This window comes from Puma concolor, chromosome D2, assembly GCF_028749965.1.
Source record: "Puma concolor isolate L17-30 chromosome D2, mPumCon1.1.hap2, whole genome shotgun sequence".
Classification (NCBI taxonomy): domain Eukaryota; kingdom Metazoa; phylum Chordata; class Mammalia; order Carnivora; family Felidae; genus Puma; species Puma concolor.
In genome coordinates this window covers 48944676-48964668 of record NC_141677.1, presented here as the reverse complement: position 1 = coordinate 48964668, position 19993 = coordinate 48944676, and the positions used below count along the sequence as shown (strand labels likewise).

At 38.4% G+C, this 19993-nt stretch overlaps 1 protein-coding gene across 14 annotated transcripts in view; it reads right to left on the bottom strand.

Moving 5' to 3' along the window:
• MARCHF8 (membrane associated ring-CH-type finger 8) overlaps window positions 1-19993 on the bottom strand; it is a 127144-nt gene that overhangs the window by 70102 nt on the left and 37049 nt on the right. For 6 of the 14 annotated variants that reach the window (XM_086680274.1, XM_086680272.1, XM_025917992.2 and 3 more), the window contains one exon: window positions 8354-8533. In XM_086680274.1, coding sequence (XP_086536400.1) covers window positions 8354-8455 — 102 coding nt within the window. In that variant the 5' untranslated portion in view covers window positions 8456-8533. Of the gene's footprint in view, window positions 1-1839; window positions 1920-8353; window positions 8534-8639; window positions 8731-10383; window positions 10687-19993 lie in introns of those variants that run through there. The other 8 variants (XM_086680280.1, XM_086680279.1, XM_086680278.1 and 5 more) reach the window with 6 other exon arrangements.

The window sequence follows — 19993 nt, the reverse complement described above, 5'->3', positions numbered from 1 at the left end:
TAATAAAATACCAAAAGTACAATATGTACAAGGGAAAAAAAGGATAAATTTGACTTCATCAAAATTAAAAAATTTAAAGCCAAACTTTAGTCTTCAAAAGACATAGGCAGGAGCATAAAAAGACAATTCAGACATTGGGAGAAAACATTTGTAAAGCACGTATCTGATAAAGGACTTATATCTAGAATACAAAATTCAAAAATAAGAAAAAAAACACCATTTTTTTTAAATGGACAAAAGATTTAAAAAGGCTCTTCAAGGGGCGCCTGGGTGGCGCAGTCGGTTAAGCGTCCGACTTCAGCCAGGTCACGATCTCGCGGTCCGTGAGTTTGAGCCCCGCGTCAGGCTCTGGGCTGATGGCTCGGAGCCTGGAGCCTGTTTCTGATTCTGTGTCTCCCTCTCTCTCTGCCCCTCCCCCGTTCATGCTCTGTCTCTCTCTGTCCCAAAAATAAATAAAAAATGTTGAAAAAAAAAATTTAAAAAAAAAAGGCTCTTCAACAAAAAAATGTAAGGATGGTAAATAAGTACATGAAAAGATGCTCAACATCATTACTCATGAGGGAAATGCAAATTAAAACCACAATGAGATGCCAGTATACACCTGTTAGATACTAAAATGAAAGACAGCCATAGCAAATGTTAGCAGAGATACAGAAGAACTGGAACTCTCCACGTCTAGTAGGAATGTAAAGTGGTGCAATCGCTTTTGGAAAACAGTATGGCAGTATCTCAAAAAGTTAAACATACATCTACCATATGATTCCACCCTAGGTATTTACCCAAGGGAAAGGAAATGTATGTCCATACAAGGGCTTGTACGAATGTTAACAGGAGCCTTATTTATAACAACCGCAATCTGGTTAACAATCCAAATGTCCATCAACAGGAGAATGAATAAACAAATTGTAGTATATCCATACGATGAATACTACTCAGCAAGTAAAGGATATAACTACTGATACACACAACTTGGATGAATCTTGAAAGAATTAGCCTTTAAAAAGAGACAAAAAATACGTACAAAGAGACAAAAAGAGTACAAAAAGTATATAACTCCATCTATATAAAACTCTACAAAACACAAACTAATCTAGAGTGAAATAAAGCAGATCAGTGACTGCTTGAGTAAGGGGTTAGAGAAGGGTGGGAGGGAATGATTACAAAGGGCATGAGGAAACTTTTGGGAGTGATGGATACGTTCACAATCTTGCTTGTGAAGGTACTGTACACCTTAAATATGTACTGTTTAAGGGTGCCTGGGTGGTTCAGTTGGTTAAGCATCCGACATCAGCTCAGGTCATGATCTTGTGGTTCATGGTTCGAGCTTCATATCAGGCTCTGTGCTGACAGCTCAGAGCCTGGAGCCTGCTTCGGATTCTGTGTCTCCCTCTCTCTGCCACTCCCCCACTCATAGTCTGTCTCTCTCTGAAAATAAATAAGCTTTCAAAAATAATAATAGTAATAATAATAATAATAATAATAATACATATGTTCTATTTATTGTATGTCAATTTTACCTTAATACAGTTGTCAAAAATGAAATAAGGGGTGCCTGGGTGGCTCAGTCACTTAAGTGTCTTACTTTGGCTCATGTCAGGATCTCACGGTTCATGGGTTCAAGCCCCACATTGGGCTCTGTGCTGACAGCTCAGAGCCTGGAGTCTGCTTCAGAGTTTGTGTCTCCCTCTGTCTCTGCCCCTCCCCCACTCACGTCTTGTCTCTCTCTCTCTCTCTCTCTCTCCCCCTCCCTCCCTCTCAAAAATAAATATTTTTTAAAAAACGTTTTTTAATGAAATAAAACATAAAAAATAATCTTGAAAAATGTAAAGGTGGGGGCACCTGGGTGGCTCAGTTGATGGATCATCTGACTCCTAATCTCAGGGTTGTGAGTTTGAGGCCCACACTGGGCATGGAGTCTCCTTAAAAAAAATAGAGAAAGAAAAATGTAGAGGGACCTATCAAACCACAAAACACAGTTAGGTCTAGATAAGAAATTAACTGATAACTCTCTAAACTATAAAGAAAAAGAAAATATCTCCCCAAAACACTATAAAGAAAATGTTTGTTTAGAAGGAATGCAAACCACCTCCATATCAGGTTTCTAAATGCAGACCAGAGTCTGGAAAGCAATGGATCAATACTTAGAAAACACTAAGAAAAAAAATACTCAAGAAACAGCTACCCAGTTCATAAGCAACAGGAGCAGAAATCCTTTGATGAATTATAAAACAATCCTCTTGTTTCCATAGTGGTTCCCATACCATTAAAACTACATTCATTCATTTATTCATCAACTGTATTGACTACTCTGTAAATGTCATGAACTCTTCTTAGAACTGTATAGATATGGGCTCATGCAATGGGCGTTAGAGAACCACGCATCTATAAACATGACAAACTGTCAATGTTAACAGCTGGATTATTTGATTCTGTCAACTGCAATGCCTCTCTTCTCACAAGATTCAAAAGGAATAAAATTCTTATTGATGTAATGAGCCATCTCATGTTATCCTACCAGGAGATTGTGAGATAAAGTTCACCTTTGAGGCTCTAAGAAGAACAAATGATGGGAGGGAAGGAAGGAATGCCTCTCTCTGCAGAGCTTCTCTTACCCTCCCCTCTCTTCCTCTCCCAAACACAAGCCATCAGAAATCACACCAAAGGATTCTTTTTTGAACTCACCATATCAAGGAAACTGGATAAAGGAAAACCCTAATGGACAAAAATGTGCCTTCCAAACCAATTCTCATACCACATTTCAGAACTCTGACACCTACAAAAACCATTTTCAGGAATATGCCAGTTGCTGCCAAAACTCATGGGGCCCTTCAAAGCTCCTGTCTCAGCTGCAATTCCAGTATCTGTCCCCTCGCCTTGGCTCCCTGATTCCCAAAACTGTCACACTGCCATCAGGTGTTCCAACTATTCCCCACGCTAAAGTGAAACAGAATGGTCCCTCTTCCCAATACCAATTAAAATCCTGATTCCAGGAGCACTTGGGTGGCTCAATTGGTTAAGTGTCCAATTTCAGCTTAGGTCATGATCTCAATGTTTGTGGGTTTGAGTCCCACATCAGGCTTCGTATTGACAGTGTGGAGCCTGCTTGGGATTCTCTCTTTACCTCTCTCTACCCCTCCCCCACCTGCGCTTTCTCTCTCTCTCTCAAAAACAAATGAACTTATAAAAAAATCCCAAAACACAGAGGGAGGAAGGCAAACCATAAGAGACTCTTAAATACAGAAAACAAACTGAGGGTTGATAGGGGAGTGAGGGGAGAGGGGAAAATGGGTGATGGGCATTGAGGAGGGAACTTGCTGGGATGAGCACTGGGTGTTATATGTATAAGATGAACCACAGGAATATACTCCCAAAACAAAGAGCACACTTTACACACGGTATGTTAGCCAATTTGACAGTAAGTTATATTTTTTTTAAAAAATCCCAATTCCATGAATATAGCCGTTAATACTACTTATCCAAACCTTAAAAACCCCCATTAAATAGATCAATTCAATAAGTACTGAACATCCACCACAACAAATCTGTAATAGGGTTTTATATCAAAAAGAATCTCTCTTCCTGGGCTAAAATGTTGGACTTCTTCCTTTACTCCTAACAAGTATAGCTTGCACATATATACTCCAAGAAATTCCTGCCACCTGGTGTCCAAATTCAATACTGCAATGAACAGGGACCAAGCAACCTCAGCTTGGTATAGGCAGGCAAGCACCCTAGACTAAAAAAATGTACTATTTAGTGGTATTTAAAAATCCATTTGGGGGGGGGGGGGGCACCTGGGTGGCTTAGTTGGTTAAGCGTCTGACTTCGGCTCAGGTCATGAACTTACAGTTTGTGGGTTCAAGCCCTGTATCGGGCTCTGTGCTGACAGCTCAGAGCCTGGAGCCTGCTTCAGATTCTCTGTCTCCCTCTCTCTATGCTCCTCCTGTGCTCACACCCTCTCTCTCTCTGAAGAATAAATAAATATTTAAAAAACATTTTTTTAAATGTCAATACTATCCAAAGCAATCTACATATTGAATGCAATCCCTATGAAAATAACACCAGCATTCTTCACAGAGCTAGAACAAACAATCTTAAAATTTGTACGGAACCAGAAAAGACCCCGAATAGCCAAAGCAATCTTGAAAAAGAAAACCAAAGCTGGAGGCATCACAATCCCGGACTTGAAGCTGTATTACAAAGCTGTAATTATCAAGATAGTATACTACCAGGGGCGCCTGGGTGGCGCAGTCGGTTAAGCGTCCGACTTCAGCCAGGTCACGATCTCGCGGTCCGTGAGTTCGAGCCCCGCGTCGGGCTCTGGGCTGATGGCTCAGAGCCTGGAGCCTGTTTCCGATTCTGTGTCTCCCTCTCTCTCTGCCCCTCCCCCGTTCGTGCTCTGTCTCTCTCTGTCCCAAAAATAAATAAACGTTGAAAAAAAAAAAAAAAAGATAGTATAGTACCAGCCCCCAAAACAGACACTCAGATCAATGGAACAGAACAGAGAACCCAGAAATGGACCCAGAAACATATGGCCAACTAATCTTTGACAAAGCAGGAAGAATATCCAATGGAATAAAGACAGTCTCTTCAGCAAATGGTACTGGGAAAACTGGACAGCGATGTAGAAAAATGAACCTGGACCACTTTCTTACACCATTCACACACAAAAAATTCAAAATGGATGGAAGACCTAAACGTAAGACAGGAAGCTACCAAAATCCTAGAGGACAAAGCAGGCAAAAACCTCTTTGACCTCCGGCCACAGGACCTTCTTATTCAACATGTCTCTGGAGGTAAGGGGAAAAAAAGCAAAAACGAACTACTGGGACCTCATCAAGGTAAAAAGCTTCTGCACAGTGAAGGGAACAATCAGCAAAACTAAAAGGCAATTGACGGAATGGGAGAAGATATTTGCAAATGATATATCAGATAAAGGGTTAGTATCCAAAATCTTTAAAGAACTTATCAAACATAACACCCAAAAGACAAATAATCCAGTGAAGAAATGGGCAAAAGAATGAATAGTCACTTCTCCAAAGAAGACATCCAGATGGCCAACTGACACATGAAAAAATGCTCAATATCACTCATCATCAGGGAAATACAAATCAATACCACAAAGAGATACCACCTCACACCAGTCAGAATGGCCAACATTAACAAATCAGGCAACAGCAGATGTTGGTGAGGATGTGGAGAAAGAGGATCTCTTTTGCCCTGCTGGTGGGAATGCAAACTGTTGCAGCCACCCTGGAAAACAGTATGGAGGTTCCTCAAAAAACTAAAAATAGAACTACCCTACAACCCAGCAATTGCACTACTAGGTATTTAACCAAGGGATATGCTGTTTCGAAGGGGCACATGCACCCCAATGTTTATAGCAGCACTATTGACAATAGCCAAAGTATGGAAAAAGCCCAAATGTCCATCGAGTGATGAATGGATAAAGAAGATGTGGTACATATGTACAATGGAGTATTATCTGGCAGTCAAAAAGAATGAAGAATGAAATCCTGCCATTTGCAACTATGTGCATGGAAATAGAGGGTATTATGCTAAGTGAAATTAGTCAGAGAAAGACAAATATCTTATAACTTCACTCATATAAGGAATTTAAGATATAAAACAGATGAACATAAGGGAAGGGAAACAAAAATAATATAATAACAGGGAGAGGGATGAAATATAAGAGACTCTTAAATATAGAGAACAAACAGAAGGTTGCTGGAGGGGTTGTGGGAGGGGGGATGGGCTAAATGTGTAAGGGACATTAAGCAATCTACTCCTGAAATCATTATTGCACTATATGCTAACTAACTTGAATGTAAATAAATAATTAATTAAATAATTAAAAATTTTTTTTTTACAAATTAAAAATCCATTTGGGCTAAAGGGTTCTAAAAAAGACCATTAATTTAAATGAATCTTAAATGAAGACTATTAACTTAAGTGAAAACTGAAAGAATATAGGAAAGATTATTTGGGGGGTATTCTCCCATCTCCAGCAACTTGAGGAAAAACTGAAATACTGAAAATACTACATCCAAAACCCATCTACTCCATTACCGCCCTGGCCAGCCTTTCAATCAATGCTGACCACACTCCTCCCAGGAGCTCAGCAAAATAGAAAGGGTGCAGACTGACAACACAAACAACTGAAAAAAGGAAAACACAAACTAAGAATATGGAGAGCCCTTTTTTTTTTTTTTTTTACATTTATTCATTTTTGAGAGACAGAGAGCACAAGTTGGAGAGGAGCAGAGAGAGAGGGAGACACAGAATCTGAAGCAGGCTCCAGGCTCCAAGCTGTCAGCACAGAGCCCGACGCAGGTCAGATCATGACCTGAGCCGAAGTCGGATGCTTAACCAACAGGCGCCCCTGGAGACCCCTTTTAATTTATATTGTACCTTTTCATTTTCCATAGTCCATGTACTTCAAGAGCTATAACAGATTTGTTTTTTTCTTTTTTTTTTTTTTTTTTTTATTTTTTTATTAAAATTTTTTTTTTTTCAACATTTATTTATTTTTTGGGACAGAGAGAGACAGAGCATGAACAGGGGAGGGGCAGAGAGAGAGGGAGACACAGAATCGGAAACAGGCTCCAGGCTCTGAGCCATCAGCCCAGAGCCCGACGCGGGGCTCGAACTCACGGACCGCGAGATCGTGACCTGGCTGAAGTCGGACGCTTAACCGACTGCGCCACCCAGGCGCCCCAGATTTGTTTTTTTCTAATAAGTTCATTTATTTTGAGAGTGAGAGAGAGTGTGCGCATGAGTGAGGGAGATGCAGAGAGAGAGGGAGAAAGAATCCCAAGCAGGCTCCACTGGCAGCATAGAGCCCAACACAGGGCTTGATCTCAGGACCATAAGATCATGATCTGAACCAAAATCAAGAGTTGGATGCTTAATGGACTGTCACCCAGGTCCCCCAACAGATTTGTTTTTTTTTCTAATTATTTATGAAATAAAGCAAAGAATGGTATCCCATCAACTATAATCACTCACCTTCAAACAAGACTTACTTTCTGATTTAACAAGGATTCTTTAAAGTCATCAGGAAAGATTTACTACGGAATAGGAATGCTGTGAGAACTAATCAGCACATGTTTGTGCAGCACGTGGTAAAGGCAAGGAGAAAGCAGGAGATATCCATGATTCCCCCCTATTTCACCCCCCACGCAATTATCAAGCCCAGTGGATTAATAAACTAAATATCTCTCTATCCCCACTACCCCATCCCAGACGAAGTCACCATCACCTTTTCCTCAGGACCGGGATTGGCAAACTACAGCCTGCAGGCCAAATCTGGCCTGTTACCAGATTTTGCAAGTCAAGTTTTATTGGAACACAGTCATGACCATTCGTTTATATATTGTCTTTGACTATTTTCACACTGCAGTGGCAGAACTGAGGAGATGTGACTGGCCCACAAAGTCTAAAACATTTATTATCTGACCCTTTACGGAAAAAGTTTGCCAAACGTGGCCTAAGTAGGCTATTACATGATCCTCTAACTAGTCTCTTACCACTGATTCAATTCACTCTCCAAACTGCAGTCTGAGTGAAAGTTTTAAGAATGCAAATTTGATCATTCATTCTGCAAAAATAAATCCAAACTCCTTACGGTACCTCCTGTAACTTTTCCAACCTCCTATCTTGCCACTGCCCTTTATGTTCCTGTTACTCTACGTTAATCTCTTCAAACTCATCTTGCTTTAAACCTTTGGGCTTTCAGCACATAATATTTCTCCTAACTGGAACATTCTACTTTCTCTGAGCTAACTCCAGGTCACTGTTCAGGTTCTCTATGTAAATGTCATCTTTTCCAGGAAGCCATTCCTGCCTGACCCCTTGGGCTGGAATTTAGTGGCCCTGAATTCCTCTATTACTGACCTTGTCATTAGACTCTAATTCATTTTAATTGTCAGGCCAGATCAAGAGCCATACGAAGGCAGAGACAGTCTCTGTGATGTTAACTATGATACCCTTAAAGCAAGCAGAGACTAGTATGTACGAGGTATTTACAAAATCTTGGTTCAGATTAATTTATCCTTTTGCATCATGTTCTGAGAATTCAAAGAACTTTTACTCAGAGATTTACCAGAAAAAAATTACATAATTTTAGGCAATGAAGATAAGTAAGTCATGTACAACCGTGGCAGAATAAGGGGATACCAAAGTCTGAAAACCTAGAAACCTATACAGAACTTCTGAGCCCAACTAATATTTACACCACATGCATTTTAGTATGTTAGCAGAGAAAACCTTGATCATCAGAGTTTATCATTCTAGGCTATGTTTAATGAAAACAACAAAAATAATGAAACTAAAAAAGGCATCCTCCTAATACCTGCTCTTCCCTCTCCTTTTCTTTGGTCTTACTTCTGTAGACTCTAGCAGAGGTGGCATCCTGGGTTGGAATGGCAGAGATCTGATGCAGTGGCATGCTCATCCCAGCCTCCTGTCTGGGTGTCTTCTCTACTGAACAGAGTCTCCAGTGGTAGAGTCATTTTGGGCCATGGACTTCAAGCTGACAGAGAGAAGACAAGACATAACACTTCAAATTTCCAACAGTGAGATTAGCATTTTATATTTATGTTCATATGTGAACCAGTTACAGTATCTGACACAAATACCTGGTCTTCATAAACAACAAGATGAATGTTTACAGGAGAAATTTTAACATTTTTCTCATGTAATAAGATGGGCACACCTGAAAGAGGCATGTACATGTATAATCAGGTATTAATTTTCCATTGGCTATTAGGTTTTAAATACAGCAGTGTCATCCTTTAAGAATATTTTTAAAGTTAATTTTTTTCCTTGAACAAGCATTCATTCTGATAGAAGTAGTGATCTTTCCTTAAAACCACTGCCCCTGAATCCACACAATGGTAAGATTAAAGGCTTAAAAGTCTAAAATAAATTTAAGATACGTATGATCTATGCTTAACCTTCTGAAAGTCTAGACTCTCTAGACCAGTTGTGGGCAAACTTTTCCTATAAAGGGCCAGAAAGTAAATATTTTAGGCACTTTGGGCCATATTTTTTTAAAACTACTGAATTCTGTGGGGTGCCTGGGTGGCTCAGTCAGTTGAGTATCTGACTCTTAATTTCAGCTCAAGTCATGATCTCACTGTTCATGAGATCAAGCCCCTCGTCGGGCTCTGCACTAACGGCCCGGAGCCTGGTTGGGATTCTCTCCCCCTCCCTCCCTCTCTCTCTCTGCCCCTCCCCCACTCACATGCACACATGCACATGCTCTCTCTCAAAAAATAAATGAACATTTAAAAAAATAATTCTGCTGTTGCAGAGTGAAAGCAGCCACAGTAAGTGTGCAAATGAATGAAAATGGTTATGTTTCAATAAAACTTTATTTACAGAAACAGGTGGCAGGCTAGATTTGGCCCATGGCCTGTAGTTTGCTAACCCCTTTCTAAAGAATTTTTCAGGGAAGATTAGAGCCATCATGGATATTCCTGGGATCCTAAAAAGGCTGCCCTTAGGTAAAATAATAGTTTCTAAATAAGCTTGATTCAATGATTCCATGCACACCTGCCTTTTTTCTGGTTTTCTCCTACATTCCTCCAAAGTTCCTGGTAATCGAATTGTGTGTTCTCTATCCCCTCACCCACCCCTACTGAAATCTATCAAACTCAGTACACAAAACCAATTATATATCCAAATTATCCATAACATTTAATCTAGTAATGTTTCATGCTATCTGAATTTTAACAAAGGATGGAAACATTAAACTAAAACAATGAATCTCTAATTTGGGGGTCTTCACTTATTAACCATGCATTGGAGGTTGGGACAATAGGCAGGGAGTGTAAACAAGAGGGCCTGGCAACCTTGAGGTCATATTTGATGAGTAGCCATTTATTCCACCCAGCCCTAAGGTCACATCGGAAGGGCAGCCATTTATTCCACCTCTCCCTCCCCAAACTCTGCTCTGGACCAAAGGTAGGTGTTTGTGTGGCTTGTTTCATCTCTGATAGTGTTACTTAACCAAATTAAAGAGCAACAGAACTCACAAAATTAATTCCCCTCATAAGATTCTCTGACCAACAAGCAACAAGAAGGAATAAGAAGCTGGAAGGGATCAACACTATGAGAAAATGAGCTAAAAGAATATTGTTTTTAAAAGTCTAGTTTTATAATAGGTGAGTGATCACTGATACCCATAAAACAGGAAAATACAGTAGGTGATATTAATGTCTAGATACTCTAATCAATTACTAGAATGTCAGTGTCTACATGTTATATATCATCTACTCTATCTCAAGCCTTTGATGAACCTGATACAAGATGGAGCACTGTGCCCAACGAATGGTCTGAATGTTTATGTTCATATTACACAAGATAAGAGGCACTTACAGCTTAGTTGTCTTATACTCTCTGGGAGATCACAACAGTCACTGGTGAGCAGTTTTTTCATCACTTCATCACTCATACATCAAAGTCCTCTGTCAGAGATGACAAACTCCATGTGGTCTCTTGGAATACCTAACTCAAACCAACCATGTCCAGAGTCCCACCATACATCATACCAACAGCTTCCTTTGGTGCTTCTGGTATAATAATCATTATTACATCATTGGTACATGACCATGACAAGACTGATGAGGACTATTTATGCCAGATAAACACAAATCTGAGAGAGGGTTTTAAATATTTTGTAAAATTTTAAAGGACCTCTCCTTCTTACAGCCATTTAAGCTACTCTTCTGATATGAACCCCTATCTCCAGGTTATAGACCTGAAAGTCACCCTAAAGCAATCCTTCTCCTATGTCATATTTAGGATAAAAATGATAATCTCAAAAGCCAAACTACAAAACTGACCATGCCACTTTTTTTTTTGCGAAGGTTCATGTGAAAAGCATAAAGCAGGTATTACTCATACTATTTTCTTTGCATAGTTTCCAAATATCTATACCAATTCGTCTGTAATGAAGAACAATAGTTAAACCTTTGCACTATGTCTGACACTATGTCAGGCATGAGAACTTCAATCCCACTAATGCTAACTTGAAAAATACAGCACAGCTAATATGAACATCCATATCTAGAAGAAATGGACAAACTGGTTGTTTAAGAGTATGGAAATGGATATGTCATGTCAATGGATTAGAAGACTTTAGATAAAATTTAGAGTCAAGAAATAAGCCCGTGTAACTACGGTCAATTGGTTTTTCAACAAGGGTTCCAAGACCATTCAATGGGGAAAGAACAGTTTTTTCAACATGCAAAAGAATGAATTTAGACTCCTATCTCACACAAATAAAAAAATAAACTAAACATCACCAAAATAAAAACATCTGTGCTTCAACAGATATCATCAAAAAAGTGAAAAGTCAACCACAGAACAGAATGAATCTTTTCGCAAAACATACAATAAGGGATTTGTATGTTAAATACATAAAGGGGCTGTCACGACTCAACAATGAATACACAAATAACCCAATGAAAAATGGGTTGTTCAACACAATCTTAATTATACAGAACTGATGGTTGCCAGAGGAGAGGGAGGTGGGAAAACGGGTCAAATAGGTGACAGGGATTAAGGAACGCGCTTGTGGAGATAACCACAGGGTGATGCATGCCAGTGCTGAATTGCCATATTATATACCTGAAACTAATGTAACTAATGTAATGTAACCGAATTAAAACAAAAACTTTAAAAAAAAGAAAAATGGGTTGTTCAACATCATTAGCCAACAGGAGAATGCAAATCAACACCATGAGATATCACTTCAATTATGGCTATATTTAAAGACAGGTAAGTGTTGGCAAGGATGTGGAGACACTGAAACCCTCATACAGTGCCAGTGGAAATATATGCAGCTGCTTTGGAAAACTGTCTGAATCTTCCTTAAAATGTAGAAATCACACAAATGTCCATAAATTAATGAATGGATAAATAAAATGTGTTATCTATAAAACAGAATTATTTAGCAACAAAAAAAATGAAATATGAATACATGCTACAACATGGATGAAGCTTGAAGGCATTATAAAGTGAAAGGACTACATATTATATGATTACATTTGTATTAAGTGTGCAGAATAGGCAAATATATAGAAACATAAAGTAGATTACTGGTTGCCGAGGACTGGGATGGGGGATGATGGCTAAAAGGGTTTCTTTTTAGAGTTATGAATATGTTCTAAAATGTATTATGGTAATGGCACATAACTCTTAAGTATACTAAAAGCCACAGAATTATATAGTTTAAATAAGTGGATTTGAATGAATGTGAATTATATCTCAACAAAACTTTTTTTTTTTTTTTAATTTTTTTTTTCAACGTTTATTTATTTTTGAGACAGAGAGAGACAGAGCATGAACAGGGGAGGGGCAGAGAGAGAGGGAGACACAGCATCGGAAACAGGCTCCAGGCTCTGAGCCATCAGCCCAGAGCCTGACGCGGGGCTCGAACTCACAGACCGTGAGATCGTGACCTGGCTGAAGTCGGACGCTTAACCGACTGCGCCACCCAGGTGCCCCAACAAAACTTTTTTAAAAATATGTAAATAATTGATATGGACTAAGATCGATAAAACTATTTTTCCTTAGTGCTATCCCAATATAATGTATCTGGATGACAAGGAGATGGTCACTGTTATCCTATCACTCTTCCAGTTTTGAGAAAGAGGTAACAGGAAGAGTGCAAAATCAGCAATTAGAAATTTAAGTTCAAGACTTGACTCTTGAATACTGTGTGATATTGGGCAAACTGAAGAATTTCAAAGGCTCTGTTTCTTCAGCTGTAAAACAGAAAGGTAATAATCTCTACTCCGTTCACAGGGTTAATGTGAAGACCAAAGAAGATTGTGTCCATGTGCACAAATGTAAGGGTTCTTAACATCAGCACATTTTCCAGACTCCTTTTTCAGGCATCTGCAATGATTCCCCTCAGTGCCTCACAAAGGCCAGTTGTTTGCTTTGTCTTTCCAGTATCATTTTCTGTCTTCCTGCCCCTCATTCTGACACAAAATTTACACAACTGAGACCTCAAATTCTTTCTGACATTTTTTAAGGATCTCTAGTAGAATGACTCTAAGAAGAAGCAAGGCTGATCACACTATCCCTACAAGGGGAGAGGTAGGAAGGCCTGATGCAAAATATGACCAGCGTGGCATAACAATTAAGCTGTTCTATGTGCTTTCCAAATGGTCAAGATAAATGAAAGATTCTGTCCATTCCAACAATGATGAGACAAATACAGACAACAAGGAGGCAGCCAGGAGAAGACAAAGATGCCAGTCGCGGCTTCCCTGAGGGACAGTCACCCCAGGTCTGCTTGCCTCCCTGCACCCCTGCACATAGGGTGCCAGGCTCCAGCAGCACCCTTCTCCTCACCATTGTGCGGAGCTGAATACCAACATCTCGAATGGCACTCAGAATAAACAACTTTAAATTAAGCGTGTTTTTATCAGAAGCACATTTCCTATAAAAACGAGAAGCCTGTGCACAACAGCTAGCAGGTACAGAAAGGAAAAAAAAGCAGTAAGAGGAGTGAGGAGACCAGCTGTAGTACACAGCACTGAAGGATCAAAGCAGGACTTAAAGTTGGGAATACGGAGGAATGAGAGAGACCATTTGAAAAGGAGGACCGACATAATCTAGTGAAGGGACTCAACTGTACCCTGGTTTCTGGGTGTGCATTCAAAAGACCAGGATGCACAGAGGAGTGGGGGGTAAAGGAAAGCTCATCATGGACACTGAGCTTGACATGCCTGTGGGAACCTCAAGATATGTATGTACACAGTGTACAATGGGAGTCACCAACACACCATGACACCAGAACACACAGGAATAGAATCCATTTTCCAACAAAACCCTCGGAATCAGTAGTTTATGTCATTAGGTGCTGTCAACAAATGATAAAATCCAGTATCAACACAGAATTCTTAAACAGCAATGATGAATCCCTAACTTTAAAAAACATCTATCTCAAACAAAATTTAAGTTTATGCTCACTTGGCAAAACCCTTAAGAGTCAATCTAATTAAACAAAGAAGGAAAATAAATACATTATCACTGCTCTTATTTTACAATTGGATTTTTTCTAGATAAGACTTTTTTCTGTGATAAGACAAAAAGAGAACTTTATAGTATAATGAAAGAGAGCCCAAAGGAATTTTATTTTTTTTTAATTTTTTTAAAAATTTAAATTCAAGTTAGTTAACATATAGTGTAGTATCGATTTCAGGAGTAGAATTTAGGATTCATCACTAACATATAATACCCAGTGCTCATCACAAGTGCCCTCCTTAATGCTCATCACCCATTTAGCCCATCCCCCCCACCTCCCCCCTCCAGCAACCCTGTTTATTCTCTATAGTTAAGAGTCTCTTATGGTTTGCCTCCCTCACGATTTTTATCTTATTTTTCCTTCCCTTCCCCTATGGTCATCCCTTTTGTTTCCTTAAATTCCACACATGAGTGAAATCATAAGGTATCTGTCTTTCTCGGACTCATTTCACGTAGCGTAATACACTCTAGTTCCATCCCACCTCATTGCAAATGGCAAGATTTCATTTTTTTTGATGGCTGAGTAATAATATTCCATTGTGTGTGTGTGTGTGTGTGTGTGTGTGTGTGTGTGTGTGTGTGTATACCACATCTTTTATTTTTTAAATGTTTTTATTCATTTTTGAGAGAGGGAGAGACAGAGCTTGAGCAGGGGAGGTACAGATAGAGACCAGAGACACAGAATCTGAAGCAGGCTCCAGGCTCTGAGCTGTCAGCACAGAACCCGATGCATGCCTCCAACTTGTGAACCATGAGATCATTACCTGAGCCAAGTCAGACACTTAACCAACTGAGCCACCCAGGTGCCCCTATGCCACATCTTCATCCATTCATCAGTCAGTGGACATTTGGGCCCTTTCCATAATTTAGCTATTGTTGATAGTGCTGCTATAAACACTGGGGTGCAGGTGCTCCTTTGAATCAGCATTTTTGTATCCTCTGGATAAATACCTAGCAGTGCAATTGCTGGATCGTAGGATAGTTCTATTTTTATTTTTTTAGGAACCTCCATACTGTTTTCCAGAGTGGCTGCACCAGTTTGCATTCCCACCAGCAATGCAAAAGGGTTCCCCTTTCTCCGCATCCTCACCAACATCTATTGTTTCCTGAGTTGTTCATTTTAGCTCTTCTAACAGGTGTGAGGTGGTATCTCATTGTGGTTTTGATTTGTATTTCCCTGATGATGAGCAATGTTGAGCATCTTTTCATGTGTCTTTTAGCCATGTGGATGTCTTCAACCCAACAGAATTTCTAAGAACTACTAGAATCAGTTAACATAAACATTTGCATAAAATAAGTATTCTAGTGTAAGAAAAAAGTATATAAATATATAATGTCACCAACATTCCTATACACCAACAAAACAAAAATCATGAAATAGAGATAAATGATTTAAAAGCTACTTAAGAACTTTTAATGAAAAACATTCAGCAATTTTAGAGTATATTTGAAAGCTATAATAATAGTTTGTGTTACAACAATATGTGTTCTCCAGAATTAAAGCATATATTTAATGTGATTCCAAAGTCTAAGCAAGATTTTCTACTTGACAAAATTATTCTAAAATTATGCATAAGCATTAATGAGACAATCAAATAAAAATGTTGAGAAAGAATCAACAGAGAGATGAGTCCTCTTGAAATATAGACATAACTACGCAATAATTATTATTAAAAAAGTAAAGTTACAGGTCCAAGACTAAAAAAGACAGTCCAAAAACTGACTGAATTATACAGAAGAGTAAAATAGCAGCCCAAAATTATAGGAAAGGGACAAGTTTCTTCTTAACTGATGCTGGGACAATTGGACAAGAATTTGGAAGGGAAGGGGCACCTGGGTGGCTCAGTCGCGTAACCATCAGACTCTTGATTTCAGCTCAGGTCATGATCTCACAGTTCATGGGTTCAAGCCCACATCGGGCTCTGCACTGACAGTGTGGAGCCTTCTTGGGATTCTCTCTCTCTCCCTCTCTCTCTGTCCCTCCCCACCCCCACCCCAGGTCTCAAAATAAACAAGAATTTTTAAAAAATGGGAATTTGGTAGGAAAAATAATACCAATTAAGACTCACACTTCAGGGGTGCCTGGATGGCTCAGTCAGTTAAGTGTCCGACTCTTGATTTTGGCTCAGGTCATGATCTCACAGTTTGTTAGACTGAGCCCTGCACTGGGCTCTATACAGACAGCATGGAGCCTGCTTGGGATTCTCTCTCTCTCCCTCTCTCTCTGCTCCTCCCCAGCTCATGTGTGCACATGGTCTCTCTCTCAAAATAAATAAATATTTAAATAAACATAAATATTTTTTTAAAAAGACTCATATTTCATTTACTGAAATAAATCCTCATACATATACAAGTTAAATGTTAAAAAATAACACATAAGATACAATTGCAAATGAATATATTAAGGAACTAAAGGGAGATTGATTTCCTAAGCCTCAAATTAACAGGAAAAAAAGTTATAAAAGATTTATAGATATGACCCTATAAGTAAAAATAAACAGGCAAAAAAAAAAAAAGACTGGAAAATGTAGAATATGGAACAGAAAATCAGTATCTTTTATATGTAAGAAGTCAATACAAATAGGTTTCAAAAACATTAAAATCTAGGAACAGCCACTTTACAAATGAGGACATAACACAGGTCCTCACTTAATATTTTAATAATCAGGGAAAAGCAACTGCTCAGGGAACCATTTTTTCCCTTTACAAAAGTCTACAAAAATATGATGAAATCTATCATTGACCAATCAGCGCTGAACCTGTGTCCTTATGACCCCCTGGCAGTATCATAAACTCAGAATGCCTATCAAGAAAAATGTTGAGCAACAGGGCTGAAAAGACGTGGAAGAGCTTACCTGTGAGAAGCTTAGCCTGAGAAAATACACAAAAATTTATAAGCCCCAAGATTTCCACCATAACGTTATTTACAATAAAGAAAAACAGACAGTTCCTTTAATTTCCCATAACTGGGAAAAAGCTAAGTAAACTGCAGTGCTAGTACAATCAAAGGAATATTATGTGGGCATTAGAAGCAAGAGAAACATGGATTTGATAAAAAGCAAATGATATAAATTATACACGCATTGTAATTATGACTATGTTAATATATACACATGTAAAAATGCTAGGAAGGAAACTCATTAAAAATGCTAACAGTGGCTTAATGACGTGGCAATATAAATGACTTTTCATTTCTCTATTTTTTAAACCTTTAGTGACGATATATTACTTTTACAGTTTAAATATTTGAAGAGCTAAAATTAAAAGCTCAAGTCATTCCACTTAGGTTGTCAACAGAGACTTATGTTATCAATGAAGATATACAACCATAAAAGGGCTCTTTTCTGTGAGAAGTACATTTCTGAAGGCCTCACAGAATTCAAGCCTAATCTTCCTACAGGAATAAAGTAGGAAGATGCATTCTCAGGACACAGATGTTTTCAAGCACTATGGTGTTTATTTTATGCTCCTTCTCAATTTTTTCAGCATTTCCTGTCATATTTTTGCAAAGCACTAACCCTTTAAAAACAGCATAATGCATCATGGGAACAGTTCACCTTCACTATGTTTTATGACATCTGACTTTCAAGCTACAGTTATTAATTTTGGAGACTGCATTATTTGATATCTTACATATAAGACTTTATTAATAGTGTCATCTCATACTATTTTTAGTTTGTATATTTCTCACGAAATGGAATGGCCATTACACACCAACAGAAATGGAGACTCAGAACATGAACATGTGGCAAATAGGAGTCTAGTATCATAATACAGCAAACTATCAATAAATCTGAGCATCTGCCCAGCACTTAGAAAGCTATGTGTTGCTTATACTTTTTTTTTTTTCCAGGAAATGTTTGTCCCTGTAACTATGGCAGAAACATATCTGTGGCAGGAACCATCATCTTTCACAGAACACAGAAAACAATAATAAACATGGACAATCAATAAATGTTTCTTCCTTTTAATCATGGTTATATCCTGTTCCAAAATAGTGAATGCCTTTTTTCCACCAGGAGAATGGACTGTTCTCTCTTAAGAGATTTCCATGTGTGAAGAAAGCCCACATGCCTAGGATCTGACCATGAGATTGGGTACTTTTGCTGGTCAAACAGTATTTACTGTGAAAGTTCCTCAATTTCCTACCACCAATCACATAAACTTGCCCACTGTCCCCAACCCTTTCATGAATTATGTAAAGTATATTATGTGGTTCAAAGGAAAAGGAGACCCCAGCTCTGGGACTATACCTGGGCTCTGTGCCCTTTTCTTCATCTGGCTATTCAGTGGCCTCACTTTATCAGCCATCCTCCTACCTCATATTTTCATCCTCTCCTCACTAAAGACTCCTTCACACCAACAGAGTAAGAGTTTTCCAAGAAATATGCATAAATTTTATGTCATTATGTCACTAGATGCTATTAAAGAATTACGAAATTCCATACCAATAAAGAATTTTAAAGTACTTTGTGGATCTCCCATTTTTTAAAAAACAAAACTAAAAATGCTTTCAATTCTCCTATCTTCTTTCCCTCTATAGCCAAACTTTCTGAGCCATGTACAATGTTCTTCACTTTCTTGCCTTTCAAAACTCACTTCAATGCAATCCAACCTCTGTTCCCCCATTTCACAGAAAATGTTCTTGGCCTTTCTGAATCACTGATCAAATTTGGAAGAAGAGCTCCAAATGAAAGTTACCAAAATAATAATACAAAGCCACAACAACAACTAGGGGAAATAAAGATAATTTTCTAAAGTTTTAAAAACCCTTTTAAATAAGTCAGTCAACATCCTCTTAGATGTACAGATGATACATACCAACCAGAAAGCTAAAATATGATAATATGAAAAAGAAAAAAGTACTCTTGAAAATTCAAAATTATAAGCAAAATTAGAAATTCAATTTCTGACAACTCAGAGCCTGGAGCCTACTTTGGATTCTGTGTCTCCCTCTCTCTCTGGCCCTCCCCCACTTACCCTCTGTCTCTATCAAAAATAAATAATCATTACAAAAAATTTTTTTAAGAAAAAAGAGGGGAAGGGGGGAGAAAATTTCACTTGATTCTTTATTCACCTCTTGGGATTATCCCTATATCCTGCTTTTCGACAGCAAAACAACCTCTTACATACTCTAGAGCTCTTCTGAACTGAGATTTCTTCATTTTCTATGCACATTTCAGCTCACTGCAATCTGGCTTCAATACAGTGAAGTCAACACGTTCTCTATGCTGCTAAGCCTAAAGGACATTTCGTAGCCCTCACTTTTTTTTTTTTAATTTTAATTCAAGCATAGTTAAATGCAGTGTTATATCAGTTTCAGGTATATAATATAGTGATTCAGCAATTACATACATCACCCAGTGCTCTTCTCAAGCACACTCCCTTAATCTCATCTCCTATTTCACCTATCCCTCTGACCCACCTCCCCTCTGGCAGCCATCAGTTTGTTCTGTATTGTTAAGAGTCTGTTTCTTGGTTTTTCCGTGTTATTTTTTTCCTTTGCTCATTTGTTTTGTTTCTTAAATTTCATGAGTAAACTGAATGGTATTTGTCTTTCTCTGAGTGGCTTCGTTCACTTAGTACTATAATCTCTACCTCATCCATGTCATTGCAAATGGTTAAGATTTCACTCTTTTTTATGGCTGTATAATATTCCATTGTACATATACACACTACATCTTCTTTGTCTATTCATCTATTAATGGACGCTTGGGCTGCTTCCATAGTTTGACTATTGTAAATAATGCTGCTATAAACATAGGAATGCATGCATCCCTCTGATTTAGTGTTTTTGTATTTTGGGGGTAAATACCCAGTAGTGCGCTTACTGGAGAGTATGGTAGTTCTATTTTTAACTTTTTGAGGAACCTCCATACTATTTTCCAGAGTGGAAAATAAACATTAAATAAATAAATAAAGTTTTAAATGCAACACAATAAGGCAA